We start from the raw sequence: 12780 nt of genomic DNA on the forward strand, positions 1-12780 counted from the left end.
GAGGTGGACTGAACATCTGAGATGCACAGTGTGAACAGAAACGGAGACAGGACCGTCCCTTGTGGCAGCCCAGTGTCACTCTCCACCATCTCAGACAGAGAACTACCCAGCTGTACAAACTGGGGTCTATCTGTCAGGTAGACAGTAATCAGGAGATTGTGGATTTGTCTACACCCATCCTTTGCAGCTTCTCACTCAGAAGAAGTGTCTGGACTGTAGTGAAGGCACTAGAGTAATCAGAGATGTGATTCTCACGATGCCACCAGCATCATCCAGGCGGGAGTGAGCTCTCTGCAACAGGTAGGTGATGGCATCATCCTCTCCCACATGAGGTTGGTAGGCAAACTGTAGTGGGACCAATGAAGATCTCACTTGCAGTCCAAGGTAAGTCAGGACCATGCTCTCCAGCACCTTCATCACATGAGATGCGAGGACAATTGGTCTGTAGTCATTAAGTCCAGATGGAGCCGCCTTCTTGGGTACAGGTATCAAGCAGGAAGTCGTTCACAGCACTGATATCTTTTCCTGGCTCAGACTCAGGTTGTAAAGGTGCTGCAAAATGGCAGACGGCTGATTCGCACAGGCTTTCTCAGTACCCTGGGGCTGACACCGTCTGGTCCAGATGTAGTCTATGTGACCTGCAGTCACAGTCAGGCGGGGGAGGGTGGTCATCCTGTGGAGGCAGGATACTCCAAGGTTGGAGGCTTTGGAACACAAACACTCGCCAGAGGGGTGGGTGGGGTGGAGGGAGAAGCATTTGGGAGCCAGGAGGGTGTGTGGTGAGGGGAGGTGGAGGAGTGTCCAGAGACAATGGAGAGAAAAGGCCTAACACCTAGTGTGGTCTTCTCAAAGCAGATTAGAGAGAACAGAAAGTCCAAAGGAAAGTTCATTGATTACAGTTAACCAATCAGACTGCCAGATTCAAGAATTGTGACACCCACCACTGCAATCAACTAGTTTCAAGAAAAATATAGAGGCAACAGTAACCTCTGGAAAACTCACTGAGCAATTGTACAGGTGATGAAATAAAAATGCAAACAAGCTTAAGAAAGTTAATGAGCTTCCAGTAGAAGTGGTAGAGGCAGGTTCGGTATTGTTATTTAAAGTAAAATTGGATAGGTATATGGACAGGAAAGGAATGGAGGGTTATGGGCTGAGTGCGGGCCAGTGGGACTAGGTGAGTGTAAACGTTGGCACGGACTAGGAGGGCCAAGATGGCCTGTTTCCGTGCTGTAATTGATATATGGTTATATGTTATATGGTTATAAGTTAAACTCCAATTCTTCATTCCAATCGAACACCATGAACAATACCTCAATATTTCTTTTTTTTACTATTTATTTGATTCCTGAATTTGCAATAATTTTATCCCTTTGTGATGTACAAGACAAATTTCCTGTTATTCTTCAGTGATTTGGATTTTGTTTCTCTCCGTGCCAAGCGTGTTGCCAAAATAAACTGATCCCTTCTACCTGCATGCGGGCAGTATAGCACTGCACGCCACTCTGTTGCAGTTCAGGATGTCAGAGGTCAGAGTTCGGTTCCGATGTCATCTGTCAGGCGACTGTATGTCGTCCCCATGCATTTCCTCCGGGTGCTCCGGTTTCCTCCCACTCTCCAAAGACGTACCGGTTGGCTGATGAATTGTTCGTTGTAAACTGAACAGTGATTAGGCTAGCGTTAAACATAGAACATAGAAGAGTACAGCTCAGGAACAGGCCAGTGGGCCTGTCGCCAAACCAGCTAAAAGTAAATTAAAAAAAAACCCCAAAAGCCAATCGCTCATACCTGCACAATGTCCCCATCCCTCCATCTTCATCGTATTCATGTGCCCATCTAAACATCCCTTCAAAGTCTAAATGTATTTGCCAGGCAGCACGTTCCAGGCATCCACCACTCTGAGTAAAAAAACTAACCCCTCACACCCCCTTTGAATGTATCCCCCTCACCTTCAATGCACGCCCTTCTTCTACCCTGGGAGAAAGACACTCCCTGTCGACTCTATCTGTGTCTCTCATAATATTATAAACTTCTATCACACCAGAGGAAACAGCCCAAGTTTGTCCAACCTCTCCTGACAGCACATGCCCCCTAAACTAGGTGGTATCCTGGTAAACCTCTTCTGCACCCTCTCCAAAGGCCTGACATCTTTCCTATAGCGGGGCGACCAGAACTGTATGCAGTACTCCAGATGTGGCCTAACCACAGTTGTATAAAGTTGCACAAAACCGGTGGGTTGCCGGGCAGCACAGCCTGAAGGGCTGAAAGGCCTGTTCCACACTGTCTCTCAATAAATAAATAAATATCCCTCCGGTTTATTCATGGGATCATCTAAAATCAGCTTGAAAAGCATTATCATATCTGCTTCCACCAACCACCCCTGATACTCCATTCCTGGTACCCACCACATTCTCACCTCAAAGCTATGCCTTTCGTATTCAACATTTCTACCCTGGAAGGAAGATTCAGAGTCTCATAATTTTATAAGCTAGTGTCAGTTCTCCCATCAGCCTCCGACACTCCAGAGAAAACAATGTGATTTTGCTCAACCTCCTCTTGTAGCTATTGCGCTCTAAACTAGGCAATGAATTTGAGAATTGAGAGAGTGGTGTGTGATGGTGCGGGACAGATGTTAGTGAACCAGACATTCACTAGGCACGCTACTTCTTGTTCCTGTTTCCACTGAAGCTGCTAATTCATTACCACCTGCTTAATTTCTTCCTCTACCTTCCAGGGCTGTCCCTGTCTCCAGTAATCCTGAGATGTCTTCTTCCCTGTCAGATTTAATCAGGGCATCCAACACATAGTAACACAAACAAAATGCTGGAGGAACTCAGCGGGTCAGGTGGCATCTCTGAAAAGAAATAAAACAGTCGAAGTTTCGTGCTGAGACCAGAATGGCTTTCTTCCCCTTCCACTCCTCTTGAAGGGTTTCAGCCTGTAACGTTGACTGTTTATTCTTCTCCAGAGCTACTGCCTGACCAGAAGACCATAAGATATCGGAGCAGAATTAGGCCATTTGCCCCATTGAGTCTGCTCTGCCACTTCATCATGGCTGATCTAATTTCTCTCTCAGCCCCAACCTCCTGCCTTCTCCCCATGTCCCTTCATGCCCTGACTAATCAAGAATCTTTCAATCTCTGCTTTAAATATACCCAATGACTCGGCCTCCACAGCCGCCTGTGGCAATGAATTCCACAGATTCACCACCCTCTGGCTAGAGAAATCCCTCCTCATCTGTGTTCTAAATGGATGCCCCTCTATTCTGATGCTGTGTCCTCTGGCTTTCACCAGAGGACCTGCTGAGTTCCTCCAGCATTCTGTACGTGTTACTCTGTCTTATCTTTTGTACTCATAAACATTTTTAAAAATTGAAAGGTAAACAAGAGAGCCAGGGATGCGAGTCTAACTTCATCTTTACTTTAAGTGACCCACACACGTGTAAGAAACATAGAAAACCTACAGTACAATACAAACCCTTCAGCCCAAAATGCAGTGTTGAACATGTACTTCCTTTAGAAATTACCTAGCATTACCCATAGCCCTCTATTTTTCTAAGTTCCATATACCTATCCAGGAGTCTCTTAAAAGACCCTATCGTATCCGCCTCCACCACCGTTGCCGGCAGCCCATTCCACGCACTCACTACTCTCTGAGTAAAAAACTTACCCCAACGTGTCCTCTGTATCTACTCCCCAGCACCTTAAACCTGTGTCCTCCAGTGGCAACCATTTCGGCCCTGGGAAAAGCCTCTGACTATCCACACAATCAATGCCTCTCATCAACTTATACACCTCTATCAGGTCACCTCTCATCCTCCGCTGCTCCAAGGAGAAAAGACTGAGTTCACTCAACCTGTTCTCATAAGGCATGCTTCCCAATCCAGGCAACATCCTTGTAAATCTCCTCTGTACCCTTTCTATAGTTTCCTCATCCTTCCTGTAGTGAGGCGATCAGAACTGAGCACAATACTCCAAGTGGGGTCTGACCAGGGTCCTATATAGCTGTAACATTACCTCTCAACTCTTAAACTCAATCCCACAATTGATGAAGGCCAATGCACCGTATGCCTTCTTAACCACAGAGTCAACCTGCGCAGCAGCTTTGAGTGTCCTATGGACTCGGACCCCAAGACCCCTCTGATGCTCCACACTGCCAAGAGTCTTACCATGAATACTATATTCTGCCATCATATTTGACCTACCAAAATGAACCACCTCACACTTATCTGAGTTGAACTCCATCTGCCACTTCTCAGCCCAGTTTTGTATCCTATCAATGTCCCGTTATAACCTCTGACAGCCCTTCACACTATCCACAACACTCTCAACCTTTGTGTCATCCACAAATTTACTAACCCATCCCTCCACTTCCTCATCCAGGTCATTTATTAAAATCACAAAGAGGAGGGGTCCCAGAACAGATCCCTGAGGCAAACCACTGGTCACTGACCTCCATGCAGAATATGACCCGTCTACAACCACTCTTTGCCTTCTGTAGGCAAGACAGTTCTGGATCCACAAAGCAATGTCCCCTTGGATCCCATGCCTCCTTACTTCCTCAATAAGTCTTGCATGGGGTACCTTATCAAATGCCTTGCTGAAATCCATATATACATTACGTGGTAGCATCATGATGTATGAAATTCACTTATTTTTACATACATAAAAATGTAAAGATGGGCTGTAGGAAGACCAAACCTGCTCCGCTCCATTACTGTTGACGGTGAGGACGTGGATGTGGTGAGGACCTACAAGTATCTGGGAGTGCACCTGGATGTCAGGTTTGAGTGGAACACCAACACAGAGGCTGTGGAGAAGGACGACCAGAGTCACCTCTGCTTCCTGAGACCTCTGCTTTGGACTGTGTAGGCCTCTCCTTCACACGTTCTTCCAGTCTGTTGATGCCAGTCCAGTCTTCTATGCGGTGGTGTGCTGGGGCAATGGCATCAACATGGGTGATGCCAACAGGCTCAATAAATTTGTTAGAAAGGCTGGCTCTGTTACAGGAGTCAAACTGGACGCCCTGGAGGCTGTGGTAGAACAAAGGACCCTACAGAAAATCCTGGCCATTCTGGACAATGTTTCTCATCCTCTGCATGCCACCTTGGCTGAACAGAGGAGCATTTTTAGTAATAAACTAAGACAACTGCACTGCTCCAAAGAGTGCTAAATGAAATCATTCTCACCCTCGGCCATTGGGCTCTACAATGAGTCAACCTGTAGCCAGGGAAGTGATGGTCCCCTCCTGTTCAACTGTTTGAGGTAACTTATTTTTTATTCTTTCTTACTTGTCTTCTAATATTTATGTCTGTGCACTTGTAATGCTACTGTAATTTCCTTTGGGATCGATGAAATGTCTATCTATATAACCCATATTGATTTACTTAAGCAAATAACGCTTTCTCAGACAGTATATTTACAAGAGTACTCAAATATGACTGAAATATTGAATACTCTAGATTTCCAGCATCTGCAGAGTCCCTAATGCATCCGACACAGTGTGGCTCTGCCCTCAGAAAGGACTGGACAGCCAGAGGCTACAGTCAAGCTCAACAGCTTCTTCTGTACAGAGTTCATGAGAAAATCTCTGATCTGGACTGTGTCCAAGACCTTTCTGAGCTCCCCTCTCTACTAAATTCTGTCTGTAAAGAATTTCTGTTCGGTTGCTCTAACACTTACATTGGAGAGGAACTTTTTCTGATCAAAAAAAGTGCAGCAAATCTTCCCTTCGAGTTCCTGAGAGGTAGAAGGCAGTCAGGTTTGAAGATCTGAATTGCCAGCTCACTCTTCATTGATGGATTTCATGCATCCCGCATTTCCCTGTACTTTCCGATGTTTCGAAGTACACAAAAAAAAATAAAGCTGATCTTTAAATCTTTAAATTCGAGCTATGCACTTAACTTAGACCATGAGGCATAGGTGCAGAATTAGGCCGTTCAGACCATCAAGTCTGTTCTGCCATTGATCTTGGCTGATTTATTTTCCCTCTCAACCCCTTTCTCTCTCCTTACCCCCCCCATGAAGTTTGAAGCCCTGACTAATCAAGAACCTATCATCCTCCACTTTAAATATATCCATTGATGTGGCTTCCACAGCCGCCTGCTGGCTCACGGAGCAATCCTCCATGAATTTCATCACCTAGTGTACATTGGATACAATGTACAATGCCTGATCCTGGAGACGAAGGGTTAACCTATGAGGCGCGATTGACTCACCTGAGACCATACTTCTTGCAATTCAGCAGAATGAGAGGGGATCTCATATTGAAAGGGATAGATAAGATAGAGGCAGGAAAGCTACTTACACTGATTGGTGAGTCTAGAACCGTAGGATAGGTTCTCAAGATTCAGGGGAATAGATTTCAGACGGAGATAACGAGAAACTGCTTTTCCTAGGGAGCAGTGACTCTACAGAAATCTCTGCCCAGAGACGCAGTAGAGGCTACCTCATTAAATATCGATGATTGCATAGCAGGGGAATTGAGGCTTATGTGGAAAAGGCAGGTAGGTGGAGCCGAGTCTAGTGACGGGCCAGATGGCCGACTCCTGCTCCTATTTGTTATAGTGACATTTGCCGGGGTATCTCCATGGCAGTATTATTTTTTATATAATTTGTATACTCTTGCACGTTTGTTGTTTGTCTTTGTCTGCTTATGCATATGTTTTTGTAAAAGCTAACGAATTTCTTTTCTCTCTGTAAATGCCTGCAAGAAGGTGAATTTCAAGGAAGTGCATGGTAACATAGTTTGATAATAAACTTACTTTGAACTTTGAAACTATTTTTTTATGTCTTATAACTTCAAAACATTAAATTAATTCAAAGGAACACCTGGGAGTCTGAAATGTAGGTCTAACTTTAAGTGAGGTGCGCACAATCAGGTGGTAGTGTGATGACGTATGCAATTGATGCATTCATATACATAACCCGTAATAAATTATTTAATCAAACAATATATATATATACAAGGTTATTGAATTATTACATAAATGACACTATCGCCATTGCTTCAGTCTGTATCTCCTGTTGGCCTCCTTGGAATACCGTGCTATGTTAAGGGTGCTCTGGAAATGGAGGTAGTGGTTGTCTGTGTTATGTTGAAAGTCTGTCTGCCAGTGTACTGATGTGAACTCATGTGTCTTCAGTTCGCCAGGACGGGGGCTGGAGCCACTGGTCGCCATGGTCTCCCTGCTCGGTATCCTGCGGAGACGGCATCACCACACGCATCCGCCTCTGCAACTCGCCCGTGCCGCAGCTCGGCGGGCAGGACTGCCAAGGGAACGGTCGGGAGACAAAGCAGTGCATGAAGGCCCCGTGCCCCAGTAAGTCCCACAGCTCATCACATCTCCCTACAGCTCTGCACGCGCCTTCGGAGCCTGGATTGTGCCATGCTCCAGAATCAATCCTAATGCTTAGAAACACAAAATGACAGGGGAACTCAACAAACTCAGCAGGTCCAGCAGCGGCTATGGAGAGGAATAAAGACTCTTCATCAGAACTGGTGAGGCTGCTGAGTTCCTCCAGCGTTTTGCCTGTGCTCCAGCATCTGCAGAATCCCTGGTTTTTGCGCCATTGAATAGAACCTGGAGCAAGTAAGTCAACACAGGCCCAAAATGTCAGTGCTGACCATGTTTCTAACTTAAACTACATATCTGCCTTTTCATGGTCTCTACCCTCTATTCCCTTCTCTTCATGTCCCTGTCTAAAGATTGGAATGGTTGAGATACAGCGAAAAGCATGTCTTGCATACTGTTCATACAGATCGAATCATTACGCAGTGCATTGAAGTGGAAAGGGGTAAAACAATAACAGTGCAAGAGCTGCTGAAAATGTGCAGTGCAGGTAACTGATGAATACCAATTGTATCTTTGCTATTTTATTGTGTAAAAACAGGCTGAAGAGCACACCTCAAATACCAGGCCTTGAACCTTCTCATTCACAAGACTGATGTGTGTGGGATGAGGGAAGGCTGAGTACATTGTTCTATTGTCTCCAGAGTTTGGAGGAATGGGAGGTGAGTTGGCTGAGGCACAAGGTTTCCCCAGGTTGGGCAAGAGATATTCCTTGCGAAGGAGGTTCTTGGGAAATCTGGTGGGCGCACCAGGTGGTGACTGGGCTGTGTTGGCTTGATAGAGCAAAGCTGTTCAGGTTAATGGATGGTTCAGGAACCAGACAAGTCTTGACTTCTGGGCAGACGTGCAAAGGAGATGAGATCAAACCCTGGAGGGCACAATTTTAGGACAAAAGATAAGAGGTATAGAGGGGACTTGAGGAAGAACTTCTGACCCTGAGAACGGTTGGCTCTGGAACACACCTGCAGTGAAGGCAGAGACTCATAAAGCAGTTAAGGATTACCTAGATCTGCTAAAGAGAGCAGCAACCACTGATAAATGGGATTCTTATGGTTTGGGGCGTCAGAGTTTAGAGTTCAATCCTGGTGTCCTCTGTAAGGAGTTTTTACATCCTCACTGTGGAATGTGTCTGTTTCCTCCAGGTTTTCTGGTCTCCTCCCACAGACCAAAGGTTAATTAGTCAATTTAAGTTGTCCAGTGGTTAGGCTAGGGTTAAATCGGGGGGTTACTGGCAGCTGGCTCAAAGTACTGGAAGGGCTTGTTCCACGATGTATCTTTAAATAAAATTATTTGGAAAAATTCTTAGCAGGGAGAAGTTCACACTCCCATAGAGCAATGCCTCCAGCTGAGGCTTAGCATCCACTCTGAACCCTGTTAGGACCCAAACCTTTACAGAGAGGGTAGAAGATCAGTACCACAATTGGGAGGAGAGAGACAGTAAAGCGACCAATCGATATGAGTTACCTGCCTGACTTCGACTCCCTGAGGGCGACACGTTACCTCAAGTTTCTAGGCCTTACCTCTGTCCTTAAGGGAGACTCATACCGGCTCAACATCATCAGGATCCTGGAGGTGGACCTCCACACTAGATCATGTCTAGGTTGGAGACTGCGTTGGTGCCAGCTTCTCCTCCCCCCATCAAGGACAACCACCAACCACCCAACTGACCATCTCTTTCCTCATTGCCTCCACAGTCGATGGCAACTGGAGCCCCTGGTCCCCTTGGTCAGCCTGCACGGCGACCTGTGGCGGTGGACTCCACGAGCGCAAGCGGAACTGCAACAACCCCGTGCCCAAGTATGGTGGCAAGAAGTGCCTGGGAGACACCAAGGACAGCAAGCTGTGTAACAAGGAGCCCTGTCCCATAGGTAGGTGCAATCCAATTCCGATCTGCCCTACTCATCCCAATTCAAGTTCGTTTCTTTTGTAAGATAGGCCTATAATAAGAATGGAAGTGACAAGCAGGCTAGACGAAGGAGAATCGGTGCATGTTGTGTACTTGGATTTTCAGAAGGCCTTTGACAAGGTGCCACACATTGAGGCTGCTTAAAAGTTATGAGCCCACGGTATTACAGGAAAGATGCCAGCATGGATAAAGCAGTGGCTGATCGGAGGAGGCAAAGAGTGGGAATAAAGGGAGCCTTTTCTGGTTGGCTGCCTTTAACTAGTGGTCCACAGGGTCGGTGTTGGAACCGCTTGTGTTTATGTTGTATATCAATGATTTGGATGAAGGAATTAATGGACTTGTGGCCAAGGTTGCAGCCTATATGAAGATAGGTCGAGAGGCACGTTATGTTGAGGCTGTGGAAGGACTTACACAGACTGGGAGGATGAGCAGGGAGGTGGCAAGAGTTGGGAAGTCACGCAATTTGGCAGGAGGAATAAAAGCACAGACTATTTTCTAAATAGTGAGAAAACTCAGAAATCAGAGGAGCAAAGGGATTTGGGAACCCTCATGCAGCAGGGTTAATTTGCAGGTGAGGAAGGCAAATGCAATGGTAGCACTCATTTTGAGAGGACTAGAACTTAAGAGCAAGGATGCAATGTTGAGACATTATAAAGCCCTGGTGAGGCCTCTCTTGGAGCATTGTGAGCAGTTTTGGGCCCCTCATCTAAGAAAGGATGTGCTGAAACTGGAGAGGATTCAAATGAGGCTCACAAAAATGATTCTGGGATTGAATGGCTTGTCATATGAAGAACATTTATTGGCTCTGGGCCTGTACTCACTGGAACTCAGATGAATGAGAGGCTGATCTCATTGAACCCTATTGAATGTGTTAAAAGGCCTCGAGAGAGAGAGTGGGTGTGGAGAGGATGTTTCCTTTGGAGGGAGAGCCTAGGACCAGAGGGCACAGCCTCAGAATAGAGGGACATCCATTTAGAATGGAGATGAGGAGGAATTTCTTTTGTTAGAGAGTGGCGAATCCATGGAATTCATTGCCACAGAGGGCTGTGGAGGCCATCATTGGGTATATTTAAAGATAGATTTTTGATTAATCAGGGTGTGAAAGGTTCTGGGGAGAAGGCAAGAGAATGGGGTTGAGAGGGAAATGGATCAGCCATGATGGAATGGTGGAAAGGTTGCACATTCCTCCTATAATGAGGTGGCCAGAACAGAACACAATATTCCAAGTGTGGTCTAACCAGGGGTTAAAAGAGCTGCAACATTTCCTCATGGCTCATGAATTGAAGGCCAACACATAGTACACCTTCTTAATTCCCTCATCAAAGCACAGCATTTTGAGGATGTGAACCCCAAGATCCCTTTCTTCCTCCACACTGTCAAGACTCCTGTCACTAGCCCTATATTCGGCCCTCAAATTCGGCCTTCCGATGTGAAGCACTTCACACTTTTCTGGATTAAGCTCCATCTGCCACTTCTCAGCCCAGCTCTGTATCCTGTCAATGTCCCGCTGTGACCTCTGACAACCTGAAGCCTCTTTCTCTACCCATTGCTAGATGGATGCTTGTCCAACCCCTGCTTTGCTGGAGTACAGTGCAGCAGCTCCCCTGATGGCTCCTGGGAGTGCGGCCCGTGTCCCGCTGGTTACCGGGGCAACGGCACCTTCTGCGAGGACATCGACGAGGTAGGGGAACCATGAAAGAGGTTCAGATCCAACATATTGCTGGGCTCCCGCTGACCCTCTCTGATTTGCTTGCAGTGTGCCGAGGTCCCCGATGCGTGCTACCAGATGAATGGTGTCCAACGGTGTATCAACACTGAGCCAGGATTTCACTGCCTGCCCTGCCCTCCGCGTTACCGAGGCAACCAACCATTCGGCCTTGGAGTTGAAGCAGCCCAAAAGGACAAGCAAGTAAGGAGATAAGGCCATAAGAACATAAGGCCATAAGATCATGAGACTTAGGAACAGAATTAGACCATTTGACCTATTGAGTCAGCTCCGCCATTCCATCATGACCAGTTTAATGCCCTTACTAATCAAGTACCCATCAACCTCTACTTTAAATATACCCAATGACACTGCCTCCATATCCGTCTGTGGCAACAAATCCTACAGACTCACCACCCTCTGCCTCAGGGAATCCCTTCTTATCTCTGTTCTAAACCGGTGACCTATTCTGCAGCTGTGGTCTCTGATCCGAAAGTCCCCCACTATTGGAAACACCCTCTGCAGATTCACTCCCTCGGCCTTTCAACATTGGATCAGTTTCAATGGTTCTAAACTCCAGTGACTATGGGCCCAATTCCCGTCTAAGAAACATAGAAACATAGAAAATAGGTGCAGGAGTAGGCCATTTGGCCCTTCCAGCCTGCACCACCATTCAGTATGATCATGGCTGATCATCCAACTCAGAACCCTGTACCTGCTTTCTCTCCATACCCCCGATCCCTTTAGCCACAAGGGCCATATCTAACTTCCTCTTAAGTACAGCCAATGAACTGGCCTCAACTGTTTTCTGTGACAGAGAATTCCACAGATTCACCACTCTCTGCGTGAAGTTTTTCCTCATCTCGGTCCTAAAAGGCTTCCCCTTTATCCTTAAACTATGACCCCTCGTTCTGGACTTCCCCAACATCGGAAACAATCTTCCTGCAATTCTTCCCATCAATTCTTTCCCTCTCACCCTAAACCTATGCCCTCTGTTCTTGAGTCTACAACCTTGTTATTCATCCTCTCTAAACCCCTGATGGGTCTGCTGAGTGGATGACTCTTGAAACTTCTGTTAAGAATACATCTATCCAGAGCCTTATAGGCTCATCAGGCCAGTGCTTATGTGTGGACTGGAGCAATGTGTGGTTAAGTGCCTTACTCAACACACCGCCCCAGCTGAGGCTTGAACTCACAACCTTCAGATGCACTGCGGCAGCCCGCAAGTGTAGCTACACTTCCGACACCAAAATGGCATGCCCACAACTTGCTAACCTATGTCACATAAGTCCATATGCCTTTGGACTGCAGGAAGAAACCAGAACACCCAGAGGAGTTCCGCATGGCCATGAGGGAATGTGCAAACTCCTTCCAGACAGTGGTGGGAATTGACCCCAATCAGTGACTACTGATGTTATAAAGAGTTACGCCACCCATTACATTACAATGCCACCCAGCCCGTGTCCTAGTATTTCCCTCTTTTGTCCTAGTGAAATAATTCTCTCTGTAAAATGCTGGGGGTGGGGTTTGGTGGGATGTTTCCCTTGGCTACGACTTGCCCCTGTAGTGACCCTTCACTCATTCCTTCCGTCTGCAGGTCTGTGAGCCTCACAACCCGTGCAAGGACGGTTCCCATAAGTGCCACAGGTACGCCAGGTGCATCTACCTGGGCATTTTCAGTGAGCCCATGTACAAGTGTGAATGCAGAATAGGATATGCTGGTGATGGCAACATTTGTGGAGAGGATTCTGACCTGGATGGCTGGCCCAACGAGCAACTGGCCTGCTCAGCCAATGCCACCTACCACTGCAAGAAGGT

At 46.7% G+C, this 12780-nt stretch overlaps 1 protein-coding gene across 3 annotated transcripts in view; it reads left to right on the forward strand.

The window, feature by feature from the left end:
• The window catches only part of LOC132403297 (thrombospondin-2-like), a 271139-nt gene that overhangs the window by 240438 nt on the left and 17921 nt on the right, over positions 1–12780 (forward strand). For all 3 annotated transcript variants that reach the window (XM_059986753.1, XM_059986752.1, XM_059986754.1), the window contains exons 9-13: positions 7145–7321; positions 9046–9219; positions 10811–10938; positions 11014–11166; positions 12560–12778. In XM_059986753.1, the coding sequence (XP_059842736.1) occupies positions 7145–7321; positions 9046–9219; positions 10811–10938; positions 11014–11166; positions 12560–12778 (851 nt within the window). The remainder of the gene's footprint in view (positions 1–7144; positions 7322–9045; positions 9220–10810; positions 10939–11013; positions 11167–12559; positions 12779–12780) is intronic.

The sequence above is a fragment of the Hypanus sabinus genome, chromosome 12 (genome assembly GCF_030144855.1).
Source record: "Hypanus sabinus isolate sHypSab1 chromosome 12, sHypSab1.hap1, whole genome shotgun sequence".
Lineage (NCBI taxonomy): Eukaryota > Metazoa > Chordata > Chondrichthyes > Myliobatiformes > Dasyatidae > Hypanus > Hypanus sabinus.